Source organism: Schistocerca gregaria, chromosome 4, assembly GCF_023897955.1.
Source record: "Schistocerca gregaria isolate iqSchGreg1 chromosome 4, iqSchGreg1.2, whole genome shotgun sequence".
Lineage (NCBI taxonomy): Eukaryota > Metazoa > Arthropoda > Insecta > Orthoptera > Acrididae > Schistocerca > Schistocerca gregaria.
In genome coordinates this window covers 677,060,726-677,079,470 of record NC_064923.1, presented here as the reverse complement: position 1 = coordinate 677,079,470, position 18,745 = coordinate 677,060,726, and the positions used below count along the sequence as shown (strand labels likewise).

General features: G+C 45.0%; 1 protein-coding gene across 1 annotated transcript in view; it reads right to left on the bottom strand.

The window, feature by feature from the left end:
- Positions 1 to 18,745, bottom strand: part of LOC126267866 (odorant receptor Or2-like) — a 64,435-nt gene that overhangs the window by 7,310 nt on the left and 38,380 nt on the right. The window contains exons 5-6 of the mRNA XM_049973175.1: positions 15,464 to 15,565; positions 1,333 to 1,488 (exon numbers count right to left, since the gene is read on the bottom strand). Of these exons, the coding sequence (XP_049829132.1) occupies positions 1,333 to 1,488; positions 15,464 to 15,565 (258 nt within the window). The remainder of the gene's footprint in view (positions 1 to 1,332; positions 1,489 to 15,463; positions 15,566 to 18,745) is intronic.

The following is an 18,745-nucleotide window of genomic DNA, read 5'->3' as shown; positions in this document are numbered from 1 at the left end:
TCCCTGAGTCAACAGGTGGGGACGGTTGCAACACAAGAACCATCTGCACGAACCATTCGATGAGGTATGCAGCAGCATGGACTACCGAACTTGGGTGCACGAACGGCAAAACGTAATTTTTTCGGATGACTCCAAGTTCTGTTTACAGCATCATGATAGTCGCATCCGTGTTTGGCGACATCGCGGCGAACGCACATAGGAAGCGTGAATTCGTCATCGCCATACTGGCGAATCACTCTGTGTGATAGTATGGGGTGCCAGTGGTTACACGTCTCGGTCACCTCTCCTTCGCATTGACGGCAGTTTGAACAGTGGACGTTACATTTCAGATGTGTTACGACCTGTGGCGCTACCCTTGATTCCCTTCGAAACCCTACATTTCAGCGGGATAATGCGCAACCGCATGTTGCAGGTCCTGTGCGGGCCTTTCTGGATACAGAAAATGTTTGACTGCTGCCCTAGCAAACACAGTCTCCAGATCTGTCACCAACTGAAAACGTCTGGTCAATGGTGGCAGAGCTACTGGCTCGTGACAATACGCCAGTCACTACCCTTGATGAACTGTGGTATCGTGTTGAAGCTACACGGGCAGCTGTACATGTGCACGCCATCCAAGCTCTGTTTGACTCAATGCTCAAGCGTTTAAAGCCCGTTATTACGGCCAGAGGTGGTTGTTCTGGGTACTGTTTTCTCCGGATGCATGCACCCAAATTGCTTGAAAATGTAATCACATGTCACTTCTAGTATAATATATTCGTCTAATGAATACCCGTTTATCATCTGAATTTTTTCTTGGTGTAGCAATTTTAATGGCAAGTAGTGTATTTTCATCCTTAAGTTTTATACACGAGTTGAATAGCCACTGCAATCACGTAGTGTTTAGCCCATGAAAACAGATGTACATGTGTGAATGATAATTCAAGGTAATGCAGGACAATTATTAATGTTATTTCGTCAGTTATATCTATTTATGGAAAGAACGGTAAGAGAAAATAGAATTGTGGATGGAGGAAAGGTATAAGATCAGAAATTATCAGCGTATCGACGAGAAAGACGTTACAAACACAGCATGCTATTGGAAAGTGGAAATATGGAGAAAGGAATTGGCCGCGTTCGTGCAAAAGAAACCATTCCGGCATTTGTTTTACTTGATTTACGGAACCCACAGTGAAAGTAAATCTGGCTGGCCTGGTGTTGATTTTAACCATCGTCGTCCTCTACGACAACGCAACATGATACAATTGTACCGTCGTACTAATTGATGCAGCACAGAATCGGTACGGTGGTACAGACATTGTAAGGAACGTTAGCAAAGTACAAAAGTCGACTGACCCGCAGGAATGTCTGCCTGGAGATGGCGCAGAACTTGCTGGCGGTGAGGATGAGCGGCCGCTGGCTGCGGCACAGGAAGATCCGCAGCTCCTTCCGGAAGCGAGGCGAGGCGTCCGCCCAGGCGCTGCTGTACGCCGACAGCTGCAGCCGCTCGCTCTGCCGACACAGAATGGTTCAGATGGCTCTGAGCACTATGGGACTTAACATCTGACGTCACCAGTCCTCTAAAAGTTAGAACTACTTAAACCTAACTAAACTAAGGACATGGCACACATCCATGCCCTAGGCAGGATTCGAACCTGCGACTGTAGCAGCCGCGCGGTTCCGGACTGTAGTGCCCAGAACCGCTCGGCCACCCCAGCCAACTCTCTCGGCACAACAGCGAGAGGAGGTTACTACTGTAACTCTACTGCCTCCCATTTCAGGTAATCAGTATTTTTCTTTCACATACGTACCCTACTTTGTTGCTATTAGTATACAATAAATGTCTAACTTTAAGGGGGGGGTAGGACGTCAAACGGTCCGACTTGGAGCAGAAGAAGCATCATAGGACAATTTAATTTCCAGTGTCTATACTTTTACAAACAAATTCCTAAAATTTTGTCAGCATCACCACTCATTCCAGTGGAAGTTGGAAAACATAACAAAACAAATTTATTTACGTGTGAAATTTCATCATTTTTTTCACTTACTACTGGCTTCATTTGTTGCTATACGTACACTTTTCTTCATAAGTTAGAGGGATACTTCGATGAATTTTGCACCATACTCACAGGAGTATGAAACTCTAGAATTTATTTAATTTATGAAAAAACTAATGAACTCTTATATTTTAAACTTCATGTTTACGAAAAACACAAATTTTATAGTTAACAACCACAATTTTTACCACAGTTTTAATAGATTTCGAAAATTCTAGAGTTTCATACACCTTTAAGTATGAAACTTCCTGGCAGATTAAAACTGTGTGCCGGACCGAGACTCGGACTTGGGACCTTTGCCTTTCGCGGACAAGTGCTCTACCGTCTGAGCAAAGGTCCCGAGTTCGAGTCTCGGTCCGGCACACAGTTTTAATTTGCCAGGAAGTTTCATATCAGTGCACACTCCACTGCAGAGTGAAAATCTCATTCTGAAAACATCCCCCAGTCTGTGGCTAAGCAATGTCTCCGCAATATCCTTTCTTTCAGGAGTGCTAGTTCTTCAGGTTCGCAGGAGAGCTTCTGTAAAGCTTGGAAAGTAGAAGACGAGGTGCTGGCACAAGTGAAGCTGTGAGGACGGGGCGTGAGTCGCGCTTGGGTAGCTCAGTCAGTAGAGCACTTGCCCGCGAAAGGCAAAGGTCCCGAGTCCGAGTATCGGTCAGCACACAGTTTTATTCCGCCAGGAAGTTTCAGATCAGCGCACACTCCGCTAGAGTGAAAATCTCATTCTACCTTTAAGTATGGTTTGTATGCTGTGCAGAATTCATCGAAGAATCTCTCTTATTTATGAAGAAAAGTGTACCTATAGCAACTGCCATTATAAAGTGAAAAAAATGATGTAATTTCACATGTAAAAAAAATTACTTCGTTATGTTTTCGAACTTCCATTGCTATGAGTGTGAATTCTGCATACTTCCTGGTCATGTTGACAAAGTTTTATGAATTTTTGGTAAAGGTATACACAGTGAAAATTTTCCTGTTGTGCCTCTCCTGCTCCAAGTCGGTCCGTTTGACGTCCTAGCCCCCTTAAGGGATCACTTTATACAAAATGTTGCAATTTGCAAGACGACCAAAGGAATATATTATAAACGGCCACAGTTTGCGCCGACATGTATGGCAGCGATCGCCCACCCACAGTCGAGCAGCACCAGCAGAGTTGTAAGGAGAGCTATCCAAGCCTCAGACGAAAAAAATGCCCCCGTAGGTGGGATGTCACCAGCACAAAGTGTCACGTGTTAATTTTGGTAGCACTACCGGGAGAGGATAATTTAAATGATGAGCGAATGATATTCGGAGCCATTGTAAGGCGAATGCTAGAAAAAGACTACACAATGCCCAACTGCAATGCCTGAAGATGATTGCTGCAGGCGCAGCTGCCTTAAAGTGACCTGTAGAAAAAATTTAATTAGAGCTGAAACCTCAAATCGAAACATTTTTGTTAAAAATTTACGAATTAACAATAGTTGTTTATATTTAGGTGTGGTGCTTCTTCTTTCCGACAGGTCCTAAAGAACAGACACCACACATGTATTTCTATAGACATGCCACCACCGACATACGGCTATTTCAATGCAAATGCATACCATTGCGGGAATACAGTGTAGCTGTGAGCAAGGGGGAAAGTGGAAGAGCTCACAACATCTGTGGTGACCAGGACATGGAATTCAGAGTTTGTTAAGAAGCATATACGGGTGGCTGAGGCGATCAAGTCGACCGTTTGCAAGGAGAGAATCTGGGTTCGAGTCCTGGTCCAGTTATAAATTTTCAAGTGCAAGTGTTGAATTGAATAAAACGTTCTCGGGTTTCCACCAGCGTCAATTGCTTAAAACTACACGAGTTTTCGGCCAAGCACCCCTTGGTCATTGTCAAGTGGTATGAGTGCCAGTGGGCTGTTGGTGCGCCCTTATATACGCTAGCTGCCGGCTGTGACGTCACTGGTGCCCGTGACATTGCCATATATGGGCATGTTTTGAGTCGGCGTTCAATGTGCCCTCTTCAACCGTGCGATCGCTGTCCCAGAAGCCGTTAGTGCAAGCCACGACAGAAGTATCGTCAAATTTTATGTGGTGACCGTTTCCTAACGCATGCTCGGCTACCGCAGATTTCTCTGGATAGCGTAGGCGATAATACCTCTCATGTTCTTTCTTGCGTTGTTCCATAGTGCGCACTGTTTGTCCGATGTACTTCTGGCCACACTCACAAGGTGTTTCGTAGAGTCCAGGTGTTCTGGAACCTACTGCGTTTTTAACTGGTCTCAGTAATTGACGGATTTTCGTTGGAAGCCTGAAGATTGATTTGATCTTTTGTCTTTTCAACGGCGGCTTATCTTGCTCAATACAGAGCCCACAGAATGGCAGCAAAGCAAGTTCCTTTTCCTGCTGTTCGTCGCTGGTCTTATTCTGATATTTTCCAGAAAACTCTTCTTTCACTTGATGGGCGCTGTAGCCATTATTCCTGAAAACCTTGCGTAGGTGGCTCAGTTCACGGGGCAGGTTATCGTTGTCTGATATTACTCTTGCACGATGCACCAATGTTTGTAATTCTTTGTGCTTCTGTGCTGGATGATGTTGGCTGGTGGGTTTTCTGTAGACGCTGTAGCCAAGGCATCCATTTCGTTTATGGTGGACAAGGACGTCGACGAAGTGCAATGTATTATCTTTTTCCACCTCCATGGTGAACTGGATATTACTGTTGATGCCACTAAGGTGTTCCATCAACTCGTCTAGTTTCTCGAGTCCGTGTGGACAAATGACGATCGACACGTTCGTCAACGTATCGAAAGAAACATTTCGGCTTCAATGGCGCAGTATCTATGGCAATATCCTCAAAATTCTCCATGAAGAGGTTTGCAACAGCTGGAACCGACGGGCTACCCATTGCTACGCCGTCTGTCTGATCGTAATACTGGCCGTTGTACACGAATTAGGAGGACGTAAGAGTGTGCCTAAATAGCTCGACACCACCACTTAAAAAGTACTGGAAAATTAGGTACAAAGCATCTTTGATAGGAACATTCGTAAACATTGTCATTACATCAAAACTGACCATTATATCATCCTCACTAAGGCGTAGTCGGTTGATGCTGCTGAGTTTTTAATATCATGTTCGCAGTGTCCCACATGTGGAGCGAGGAGCTTGGCCAAGTACTTCGCCAGCTTGTATATTGGAGAACCTATTTTGGACACAATAAGGCGAAATAGCGTCCCGTCCTTGTGTATCTTCGATAAACCATAAGTAGTAGACGGTCTAGGCGCTTGAGGGAGAAGATTCTTAACTACACTGTCTTCCACTGAAGATAGCTTAAGAAGTTACGATGTTTTTCTTACTATTCTTGATATCGGGTCGCGTGGGAGCTTCCGATAAGTATCTTCGTTCAGTAGCGCACAGATCTTCGTATCATAGTCCTCGAACTCCATTATTACGATGGCATTGCCCTTGTCAGCAGGAAGTAATTTGACGATACCTCTGTCGTGGCTCGCACTAACGGCTTCTGGGACAGTTTAATAAAGGAAGCTATTTAAATAAAAATTACCTCGAACACCCTGAATAGAGAAGGTGGTTTGCAGATCAGCGCTGCGTCGGATCCAGAGATCGCGTGGTTGAAGAGTGCACATTGAAAGCCGACTCAAAACCTGCCCACAAATGGCAATGTCACGGGCACCAGTGATGTCACCGTCGGCAACTAGCGGATATAAGGGCGCAAAAACAGCTCACTGGTAGTCATACGACTTGAAAATGGCGAAGGGGTGTCTGGCCGAAAGCTTGTGTAGTTTAAAGCAATTGACGCGATTGGAAACCCGAGAACATTTTATTCAATATTATCGCCGCGAGACTCTGCATTCATACAAGTGTTGAATTGTTTCAAAGCTCAAACCAGCTGCGTCATGAAAATTTCCTTCTAGTTACGCAAGTCGATCCTGTGATCGGACATGGACATGTTCAAAGGAACAGACGTCACACATACAATTGTATATTATAATTGACCACAGTCAGTTTGAGCAGCTTAGTAGGGTAGCGAGCACCCACTAACAATAGAGTAATATCACCAAGTTGTAAGGAAAGCTACGCAAGTATCGGACTTGTAAAAGCCCACGAAGGTAGGATGTCGCTAGAAGAAAATTTTAGATCTTAATTGTGATTGCAGTAACGTGAGAGCAGGATTTTAATGACAACCGAATGATATTTAGAGCCGACTTAAGACAACAACAGAAAAAACATAACAAGATTTCCAACAGCAATGTCTCAAGATGATTGCTGCCGCACCGCTCTCTTGAAATGACTTTTAGAAAACGTTTATTGTTAACTAAATCCTCACTTAGAACCATTTCCTTTAAGAATATAATAATTAGCTATAATCGTTTTGGTAATAGGCATCTTATAATACACTCCTGGAAATGGAAAAAAGAACACATTGACACCGGTGTGTCAGACCCACCATACTTGCTCCGGACACTGCGAGAGGGCTGTACAAGCAATGATCACACGCACGGCACAGAGGACACACCAGGAATCGCGGTGTTGGCCGTCGAATGGTGCTAGCTGCGCAGCATTTGTGCACCGCCGCCGTCAGTGTCAGCCAGTTTGCCGTGGCATACGGAGCTCCATCGCAGTCTTTAACACTGGTAGCATGCCGCGACAGCGTGGACGTGAACCGTATGTGCAATTGACGGATTTTGAGCGAGGGCGTATAGTGGGCATGCGGGACGCCGGGTGGACGTACCGCCGAATTGCTCAACACGTGGGGCGTGACGTCTCCACAGTACATCGATGTTGTCGCCAGTGGTCGGCGGAAGGTGCACGTGCCCGTCGACCTGGGACCGGACCGCAGAGACGCACGGATGCACGCCAAGACCGTAGGATCCTACACAGTGCCGTAGGGGACCGCACCGCCACTTCCCAGCAAATTAGGGACACTGTTGCTCCTGGGGTATCGGCGAGGACCATTCGCAACCGTCTGCATGAAGCTGGGCTACGGTCCCGCACACCGTTAGGCCGTCTTCCGCTCACGCCCCAACATCGTGCAGCCCGCCTCCAGTGGTGTCGCGCCAGGCGTGAATGGAGGGACGAATGGAGACGTGTCGTCTTCAGCGATGAGAGTCGCTTCTGCCTTGGTGCCAATGATGGTCGTATGTGTGTTTGGCGCCGTGCAGGTGAGCGCCACAATCAGGACTGCATACGACCGAGGCACACAGGGCCAACACCCGGCATCATGGTGTGGGGAGCGATCTCCTACACTGGCCGTACACCTCTGGTGATCGTCGAGGGGACACTGAATAGTGCACGGTACATCCAAACCGTCATCGAACCCATCGTTCTACCATTCCTAGACCGGCAAGGGAACTTGCTGTTCCAACAGGAGAATGCACGTCCGCAAGTATCCCGTGCCACCCAACGTGCTCTAGAAGGTGTAAGTCAACTACCCTGGCCAGCAAGATCTCCGGATCTGTCCCCCATTGAGCATGTTTGGGACTGGATGTAGCGTCGTCTCACGCGGTCTGCACGTCCAGCACGAACGCTGGTCCAACTGAGGCGCCAGGTGGAAATGGCATGGCAATCCGTTCCACAGGATTACATCCAGCATCTCTACGATCGTCTCCATGGGAGAATAGCAGCCTGCATTGCTGCGAAAGGTGGATATACACTGTACTAATGCCGACATTGTGCATGCTCTGTTGCCTGTGTCTATGTGCCTGTGGTTCTGTCAGTGTGATCATGTGATGTATCTGACCCCAGGAATGTGTCAATAAAGTTTCCCCTTCCTGGGACAATGAATTCACGGTGTTCTTATTTCAATTTCCAGGAGTGTACTTTTGTAATACCTGCTCCTGACTGTTGCCAAAAGCTGCCTACTGTGAAAGTAACATACTTTTTGAGTTGACAGAAAAATATGCATACCACGAAGGAATTATCCGAATAAGACGGTAATCGGTAATTCCCGTACAAACAAATAGTTAAATTTTCAGCGGTGGGATACTAACCTGACTCTCGACCGCCATGTGCTCCGGCAACCAGGAGTGATGATTTCGGGTGCCGTTTGTTTTCATAGCACGATCCCTTTTGTTGTCATCTGTGGCACCCTTACACCAGTTCTGTACATCGACTATATTCTACGTCCCTTCTTGTTGCCCAGCACAACAAGCAATGCCAGGCTGAAATGACCGCCCGCACAAGGCGATACTTTCTACTGCCTGTCGTCGTGCTTACCACACCTGGCCTGGGCCAGCAGGCTCGCCGGATCTTTGGAGTACTACCGGCAGGGCCCTCGTGACAGCTCGGGATTTTGTCGATGGAAGACCCCATTTGTACATCACTTGTCATGATATCCCTCAAGAGGATAGCTAACAACCCTCTCAATCAATACCAAACCGAATAACTGCTTGCAGGAAGGTCTTAGGTGGACAACCACGTTGTTGACTTGCTCGGTTTGTGAAGCTCCTCTTGATAAATCATCCAGTTTTCTGAAATTGTAGCCATTTGTTTGTTTGTACGCGTACATCACATCTACCGATTTGGTCCCAGACGGATAATTCCGTTGTGGAGTACCTTTTTTGTCTTAGAGAGTATATGCTACTCTGCACTGTATCCAGTATCTCTCAAATAGCATGTGCAGAAAGTGTATTTTCTGTCACTGTGTACATGAATAAACTCATTGAAGGATCTTGTGTGTAATATTGAAACATTATCAAATAATGTAGCTCATGAAATAAGTTCGTGGCTTGGGGAAAATAATTTGATGCTAAATCACAGTAAGACTCAGTTTTTACAGTTTCTAACTTACAATTCAACAAGAACTGATTTTTTAATCAGACAGAATGGGCATATTATAAGCGAGACGGAACAGTTCAAGTTCCTAGGCGTTCGGATAGATAGTAAGCTGTTGTCGAAAGCCCATGTTCAGGATCTTTTTCAGAAACTAAATGTCGCTTTATTTACCATTAGAACACTATCTGAAATAAGTGACATTTCAACACAAAAAGTAGTCTACTTCGCATATTTTCATACGCTTATATCATATGGTATTATTTTTTGGGGTAATTATTCTGATTCAAAAAGTGTATTTTTGGCTCAAAAACGGGCTGTTTGAGCTATGTGTGGTGTATGTTCGGAAACCTCTTGTCGACCCCTATTCAATAGTCTGGGAATTTTAACATTGCCCTCACAGTATATATTTTCTTTAATGTCGTTTGTTGTTAGCAATATTAGCTCCTTCCCAAGAGTTAGCAGCTTTCACTCAGTTAATACTAGACAAAAATCAAATCTGCATGTGGAATGCACTTCCTTGACTCTTGTGCAGAAAGGAGTGCAGTATTCTGCTGCATCCATTTTCAATAAGCTACCATAAGAACTCAAAAATCTTAGCAGTAGCCCAAACACTTTTAATCTAAACTGAAGAGTTTCCTCATGGCTCACTCCTTCTATTCTGTCGAGGAGCTCCTGGAAGAGCTAAAAAATTAAGCAAATTCCAGTGTTACATTCTTGATTTTCTTTATTTAAACTAACGACTTGTCATCTGAATATGTTTCTTGTATTTCATTTTATCTGTTTCTACAATCTACAACTGAGTATTTCATTTTATCTGTTTCTACAAGCGTGTTATAATTTCATGTATTGACTCGTTCCATGACCATGGAGACTTCTGCTTAATTTAATAAATAAATAAAATAAAATAAAAAAACTCCACCAATTATATCCCAAAAATCAGTGAACAGTTGAAACTTCAACAAGCGACATTGCCTACAGTGCCACTAACAGTAGATATTTGTTACTGTTACTAATGAATGAAGTCTTTTTCTATCTTGTATGCGTGTTCCTGCTGTCGGTTGAAGAATGATGATTGCTTGTGTGCTAATGACCTCTTAGTGCCACCCTGTTTAAGTTGACCGTTGTTTGTAATTTATAAGAAATCATCAGTTGTCTGACGTTGCATTAACAATGGCGGCATACGACGAACACGTTAGTTGACTTAAATCCTGTGAATTTCACAGAATGCTCCCAGTGCCCTCTCGACTATAATCATCTTCTGATTCCCACGTTCACGTTACCCGCATCTCCCGCACCACACAAAGTAATTCAACAATCGCAATTCTCCATGCAACAATTCGCAGCCACTTCACGGACATAGTGCGCCCACAGGCAAATCGACATGTTCGGACGGCACTCATCTGAAATTACCACATTTCGACGCCAAGAATCCGTCCTTGTGGTTCACGGTCATGGAGTACATTTTTCAGACAACCGGCATTTTCGATGACCTGTCGAAGTATATGCATCTTATCCGACACCTGGTGGGCCACACTGAGTTACTTTCCGATATCACCATATGTTCTTGGGTGGAGAATAGATACGAGACGGACAAGACAGTGATGTTACAGAGACAATTCTGCACGCAGGAGCCGCATCTTCAAGAAGTCATGTAAGAGATCAAATTTGGGGTACTACACGGTTACATCTCTGACGCCACTGCCGTACCTCAGCCGATTCGGCTCAAATATCAGACGCCATGCTGTGGGTCATGCGGTTAGTCAAGCTGCCGACAGACCCACCGTTCGCAATGATCGCGAATGAGAAAGAGACGATCGAATGGTGCTTGGCTACAGCTGATAGGAAATTCACTGCCATTAGACTTAGGCAAAAAGTAACAGCGTCCCAAGATTCGACTCAACGACACGCGCAGTAGACCCCACCACCTGCGCCTCACCAACGCAACAGACCAGACACAATGGGCCACGATCACGGCAGAGTGCAACATTTCCGGCCGGCGCCCCAGCATTCTACACCAGCACCCGAAACTACACATAGCTACAGCGTCACGCAACCAGCACCTGCTCCACGTCTTGCTCCCTCCTGGTACAATACTCAATTTGGCAACGCTAAATGCATATATCAGGATCCTCGCGGATACCCAAACTCCATGAGCTGGTCGCAATAGGCGCTCAGCCCTGTGACGTCTCTCCAAGCCGCCTTCAACTCACCAGAATTTCTAATATTCGCACGCCCTTCTCAGCTGTTGCTCACGGACGCCTCGCCGTCACGGAGAAATCATCATAGCAATATCTACTAACTGACACAGACCCACGTTAGCTCGCTTTCACGCTCCTCCGCTCTGACTTTCGAGCCTGCGGCCGCCGTCATGTTTCCGACTGCCAACGACTCCAACGTTATTGTATAAGGCAGGGTCACATGTACACCTGTCAGGCATAATCCAGCGTCCATGGACCTTCCTAGTTACCGACCTGGTAGATCCAATCACCGGAATAAATTTGAAACATACCGTTAGAAAATTTTATGAATTACTGTGCTGGTAAACGTCTTACATTATTTGATTTTCAAACAGCTAAGCACAACTGAACGTACTCAGACATTTCTCTCTTTACTTATTCTGATCATCACTGAACTGACACACAATAATGGCCGTGACTAACAATAAACTATACCTTTCAAGAAACACTTACCTCGAGTGACACCACAACTTGAGCAGTTCTTCAGGAGACTACCAATGATGTAACACAACTACTTCGATTTTTCCCCCAGGAACTCTGGATCACGCAACTGAAATGGTCAGCATTCGTCCACGAACTGATTGCGGTGTACTCCGCTGTTCGTTGTTTCAGTTAAGACATCGAAGGTAGCGATGTAACAATATTTACAAATCATGCATGACGCATGCATGATCAGTGAGATCGCAAGCCGTTCACGGACACCAGTACCTGCCGTTTATGTCACTTGGATCTTATAGGCCAATACACAACCGATACCAAACGTGTGTATGGAACCGATAATATTACCGCCGATTATTTCTTATGACGTTCTGCAGTCTCCTTACAATGAGAGTGAGAATGCATGGAACAAGAATAAAAAATGATTCAACCATAACTTAAATACACACTGATGGACATGAGAACCTTCAGACTGAGCGACGCATTTTGTATTCGACAACTACCACATTACTTTGTGACGTAACTCTGGGGAAACCAAGTCCACTGGCCCCCTCTACATGTTATGCGAAGTATTTCGCAAACTTCACAACCTCAGCCATCCTACACGACTGATTACAGACCGTTTCCTGTGGCCTAATGTAAAACTTGCCTGTCGCCAATGGGTACAATGCTGTTTACCCTGCCATCAAAGCAAAACAGAGCAACTTTGCCATCCCAACAGCACGTTTCAAACACGTCCACATTGAGATCGTCAGGCCACTGCCTGAGTCCGGAGGATTTTGTTACGATTGTCTCTACCACGTATAGAACTACTCACTGGCTGGAGGCGGCCCCCTCCACAAAATAAACTGTAGACAGCATCGCATGGACTTTATAGAACTATGAATGCTCACTTTGGTATATCTGAATGTGTTATGACCAACCCGGACATACAGTTCGAGCTGCCGTTTTCAACACTCTTTGCAGTCTGTGGGAGACCGACCATAAGTGCTGGACGTGGTGGCCGAGCGGTTCTAGGCGCTTCAGTCCGGAACCGAGCGACTGCTACGGTCGCAGGTTCGAATCCTGCCTCGGACATGGATGTGTGGGATGTCCTTAGGTTAGTTAGGTTTAAGTAGTTCTAAGGTCTAGGGGACTGATGACCTCATATGTTATGTCCCATAGTGCTCAGAGCCATTTGAACCATTTTGACCATAAGTGGAGCACTGCTTACCACCCAAAAAACAATGGCCTGGTGGATGGGTGGCATAGAAAAATGAAAGTGGCGCTCATGAGCCATAGGTTTTCATGGACTGAGACTCTTCCTTGGGTCATACTAGGCACACGAACTGCATGTAACGAGGACCTTCAGAATTCGCTCGCAGCAGTGGTGTATGGAGAAACTCTTGCATTCCCTGCATCAAAAATCGAATCCACTACACATGGATTACTTCATGTCTTCACACATCGTGCTGAAGTTATTTTTTCATAGAGATCTCAGACACTGCGAACAGATGATGTTGCGTCATGACACGATACGTCCTAAGTTTGCAACTTCGTTTGTCAGAACACAACAAGCCGTTCAAACGTGGAATTCTTACCTGTGACATTTTGACTAAAGAGATCCCTACCACCGTCTCGCTTTACTGCCTCAAACCGGCATGGGTACTGGAAGATGGATCTCCTCCACTGTCGCTGGATGACGGCGACATCCACCCCGGCCCCTACAACACCGACACAGGCCACTCAACGCTTCAGCCTTCACGAGAGCAATGCGACACTGCCACGTCTCCGCACGAGCCGACAGACCCTCTGACGTCACAGTATGGCCGCACCTGATGACCACCGCAACACCTGGCTCCCACCACGTATACGGCATCTGCCGCGCTAATTCTTTTTCTGCGAGAAATGGTCCGTTCACGCCTCGCGCAAGTTCCGATCACGACGTGATCGCTCATGTGCGCTCCCGCACGCTCCACGAGAAACGATCCGGTCGGGCGTTGTGCAGGTAGCACACACGGCCCAGCCAGTCACGCGCACCTACGCCACCGGTAGCTGATGCTCCCACACCCGTCGACGCAGACTAGTCGCCACATCCCGGAGTGCTCCGTACTCTGTGAGGACCTTGGTTCTAGAGCGACCGAATGTCTTTGGCACGATCGGTGCGTATTGTCTTTTGTGTAGCGCAACACGATGGGAGTACGAGCAGGACAATACGACTGACATCACGCTCTCTGCTAGCGCAGATAAATAATAATCTCATGATCCGGATTCGTCGTCTATCTGTGGGTTTCTACTGCCGTAGTGTCCCTCTTCCTACAAGTTAAATACCTTTGCTTACACTCTCCACGTATCGCCTTATGAGGCTGAGTGGAAACCTCTCCTAAATGTCCCTACCTCAGGAAGATCCTGGTGCTAAATTAATTGCAGTGGCATGAGTTCCCAAAATCAATACGTCCTAAGATCTTTCAATGACAACTTAATAAGATTTTACGCTCGTTAAAACATTGACAGTCACTATGAAAGCAGTTAAGCTGTTTCCTGCATTTGAAAGTTATTCGCCAGACTGTGAAGTCGCGAATGAGATGCTTGTGGTGAAACGGACGAACTGTAACATCACAATCTGCGAGTTGAAGTGAATTTCACACACTTGCAAAACTATGTACTTGCCCTTAATAACAGGTTTGTGTTTCGAAATTTTGTCATCCTAGATAAACGAACTAGTTGCTCCTGACCAGCCTATCTACATCTACATTTATACTCCGCCAGCCACCCAACGGTGTGTGGCGGAGGGCACTTTACGTGCCACTGTCATTACCTCCCTTTCCCCTTCCAGTCGCATATGGTTCGCGGGATGAACGACTGCCGGAAAGTCTCCGTGCGCGCTCGAATCTCTCTAACTTTACATTCGTGATCTCAAGTGGTTCAAATGGCTCTGAGCACTTGGGACTTAACTACTAAGGTCATCAGTCCTCTACAACTAAGAACTACTTAAACCTAACTAACCTAAGGACATCCATGCCCGAGGCAGAATTCGAACCTGCGACCGTATATTCGATAACTCATCCAGAAACGCACACTCTCGAAACCTGGACAGCAAACTACACCGCGATGCAAAAAAACTCTTTTGCAGAGTATGTCACTTGAGTTTGCTAAACATCTCCGTAATGCTATCACGCTTACCAAATAACCCTGTGCCTAAACGCGCCGCTCTTCTTTGGATCTTCTCTATCTCGTCTGTCAACCCGACCTGGTATGGATCCCACACTGATGAGCAATACTCAAGTATAGGTCAAACCAGTGTTTTGTAAGCCACCGCCTTTGTTGATGGACTACATTTTCTAAGGACTCTCCCAATGAATCTCAACCTGGCACCCGCCTTACCAACAATTAATTTTATATGATCATTCCACTTCAAATCGTTGCGTACGCATACTCCCAGATATTTTACAGATGTAACTGTTACCAGTGTTTGTTCCGCTATCATGTAATCATACAATAAAGGATCCTTCTTTCTATGTATTCGCAATACATTACATTTGTCTATGTTAAGGGCAGTTGCCACTTCCTGCACCAAGTGCCTATGCGCTGCAGATCTTCCTGCATTTCGCTGCAATTTTCTAATGCTGCAACTTCTCTGTTTATTACAGCATCATCCGCGAAAAGTCGCATGGAACTTCCGACACTATTCTAAACAATCCCTGTTATCAGACTTTTGCTATGTATCGCTGCTCCAAGATTTTAGGAATTTTGCTAATTTAGGGATGGGTGTAAAGCAAAAACTAATATCTTGTCTGTGATCCCCATAGATACCCATCAACTTTGTGGCTAGACATTATGCGAAGTAAGTCTCGGTAGCACGAGGTCAGATCACAACTGGAAATGAAATCGTCTTTGATAAGCCGGAAACGTCAGTGAATCGTCGGCGATCCGTAGGGGGGAGGGAGGGGGGGGGGCACCCTGCCGCAACATTAATCATACTGGATGGAATACTGTTCGGTAAGAGATGGGACCTACCTCCGTCAAGATGTCGTTCCCGAACCAACAGAACAGGAACATGTGCTCGATCGTGCCAGACAGATATGAGCCGTACTTCAACAGCCACCCCGAGTCCGCTTTCTGTAAAAAGAACAAAATTAAATAAACGGAAGATAATATACTTGTTAACCATCTATCGTCCATCATAAGTAATCGAGTTGTTTGGAAGATAAAGTATATTTGTATACAATCATGTTTATGAATTAAAAGTTGTTAGATAACTTGTCAAAGTTGGATAAAATCTCAAGCCTTCAGCGACGGCCTCCATCGACATTGCCGGAACTAAGCCTAAAACTCATGATTTTATCTATGCATGACGCGGCAGGTTAACCAAGAACTCCATCGTGAAGGACTTCGTAGCTATATACATTTATTTCACTCAATGCTAACATAATTGTTTAGTGACTATGCCTCTTTCCACTGCCTAGCCATTATCAGTAACCCATAAACGTTGTTTAGTGGGTGATTGCGTCATAACGTGTTGGGAATCAGCTGTTACTAGATACTCGAAAACAGTTTTGAACAGTTTTGTGAAAATGTACTGAATCAAACTTTATGTTGAAAAGCAGTGTCCTGACTGAACATCAGTGAGGAATACACTGAAGAGCCAATGAAACTGGTAATGCCATGCGTATTCAAATACAGAGATATGTAAACAATCAGAATACGGCCCTGCGGTCACCAACGCCTATATAAGGCAACAAGTGTCTAGCGCAGTTGTTAGATCGGTTACCACAGCTGCAATAGCACGTTATCAAGATTTAAGTGCATTTGAACGTGGTGTTATAATTGGCGCACAACCGATGGCACATACCATCCCCGAGTAGCTGTGAAGTGGGGATTTTCCCGCACGGCCATTTCACGAGTGTACCGTGAACATCAGGAACGCAGTAAAACATCAGATCTCCGACATCGCTTCTGCCGTAAAAAGATCCGGCAAGGACGGGACCAAAGACGACTGAAAAGAGTCGTTCTGTGTGACAGAAGTGCAACCCTTCCGCAAATTGCTGCAGATTTCAATACTGGGCCATCAACTTGGGCTTTCGGAGGCGAAGGCCCAATCTTTTACCCTTGATGACTGCACGGCGCAAAGTTTTAAGCCTCGCCTGAGCCCGTCAACACCGAAATTCGACTGCTGCTGACTGAAAACGTGTTGCCTGGTCGTACGGCTCTCGTTTCAAATTGTATCTAGCGGATGGACATGTACGGGTATGGAGACAACCTCATGAAACCATGGACCCTGAATGTCAACAGGGGACTGTTCAAGCTGGTGGAGGCTCTGTAATGATTTGGGGCGTGTACAGTTGGCGTCTAGATACGACTCTGACTGATGACACGTCTGTAAGCATCCTGTCTGGTTACCTGCGTCCATTCATGTCCATCGTGCATTCCGACGAACTTGGCAATTCTAGCAGGACAATGCGACACCCCACACGTCCAGGATTGGTACAGAGTGGCTCCCGAAACACTCTTCTGAGTTTAAACACTTCCGCTTACCACAAAACCCCAGAGAACTGAACATTATTGATCATATTTGGGATGCCTTCCAACGTGCTATTCAGAAGAGATCTCCACCCTCTCGTACTCTTACGGATTTATGGACAGTCCTGCAGGATTCACGGTATCAGTTCTGTCCAGAACTACTTCAGACATTAGTCAAGTCCGTGCCACGTCGTTTTGCGGCACTTCTGTGTGCTCCCGGGGGCCCTACACGATATTAGGCTGGTGTACCAATTTCTTTGGCTCTTCAGTGTACGAACTAAATAGATTGGCACAGGCGATGGAAACTTTCATCCACAAGAAAGCTTTGGTTCCATCCGATAATGTTGTGAAATTGATGGAGAACTTTCTGAAAGGTAATGTATGGAGATCTGTATTGCATGAAAATAAAACGAGAATAGGCCGGAGTTTAAAAAAAAAAAACCACTGCTAGCATCTGGAAAATGGTAACATCAAACAAGACTAGAAATTAAGTGCAAAGATAAAATATCAAATGAAGAAATATTAAAAAGATTGGTGAGAAATGAAATACATCTAATAACATGTATAAGACAGTCATTTCCAAAGTTTTCCTCTCATACAAAACAACTAGAGCTCCGATATCAATATACTGGCAAACTCCGGCAAACATGTTGAAGTACTAACGAAAAAAATTACTAGTGACATAATAAATGGCAATCAATACAGTTGTGATAATTCTCATTAATTAAAATTGATATGTAAGACTTTTACAAGAGAAGGGAATAAGTTTATGAAAAATGTGCTACGACATTCAGGAACAGTTAACTAGGTCTGAAGGTAGCATGATTACGGAACAATAGTGGGGGTGGGCCAGGACTAGAATACGTAAAAGAAAGTGTCAAAGATGTCGGATTCAGTAGTTCCATAGAGACGAAAAGGTTTGTTTACTATTTAGGTAATATTAAACACATTCAGTGTTGAAGGCTTTTACTGTATCATAGACACGAAGAAGATAACTAGTAAGAAATCTTGGGTAACAGAAGAAATGCATCAGCTGATTGAAGAACGAAGACAGTACAAGAATGTTCATGAAGTGGAAGCCGGGAATGTAATTAACTTACAAATGAAATAAATGGGGAAGCCAAGGTGAAATAACCGCAGGAAAATTGTGAAGAAATCGGAAAAGAAATGGTCTTCGGAAAGACTGATTCAATGAACAGAAAACTTAAAACAATGTACGGTGAAATTAAAACCACGGGCATCATCATTAAGATTTCCATGAGAATTGCTCAAACACAAAGTAGAGAGGGAATGGATAGAAAGAACATACTGAAGGCCAGTACTAGGAGGAAGACTAGCCTGACAATGTGATAAAAAAGGTATGGTGGGTTGGTGTGGGAGGGGGGGGGGGGGGGAGGGTGCAGTGTTAGAGCGAGAGATTAACATAGCTTTGGAAGACCTGTGATCAAATAAGGCAGAAGGATTAGGTAAAAATCCTTCGGAATTTCAAAAATTGTCTAAGAAAGTCTAAATCAAGTTATTATTCAAGTTGGAAGGGATGAACAATATTTCTTTGGAATTCACAAAATCATTGGGGGAAATGACAACCAAACAACTACATAAGCTTGTGTGTCGAATCTGTGAGATTGGTGACATAACATTAAACTTTCGGAGAAGTATTTTCCATGCGATTCCTAAGATTGAGAGAGTAGATAAGTACGAGAGCTGCCGGAGAATCAGTTAAACTGTCCATGCATCCAACATGTTGACAATAATAATATACAGAAGAAAAGGAAAACA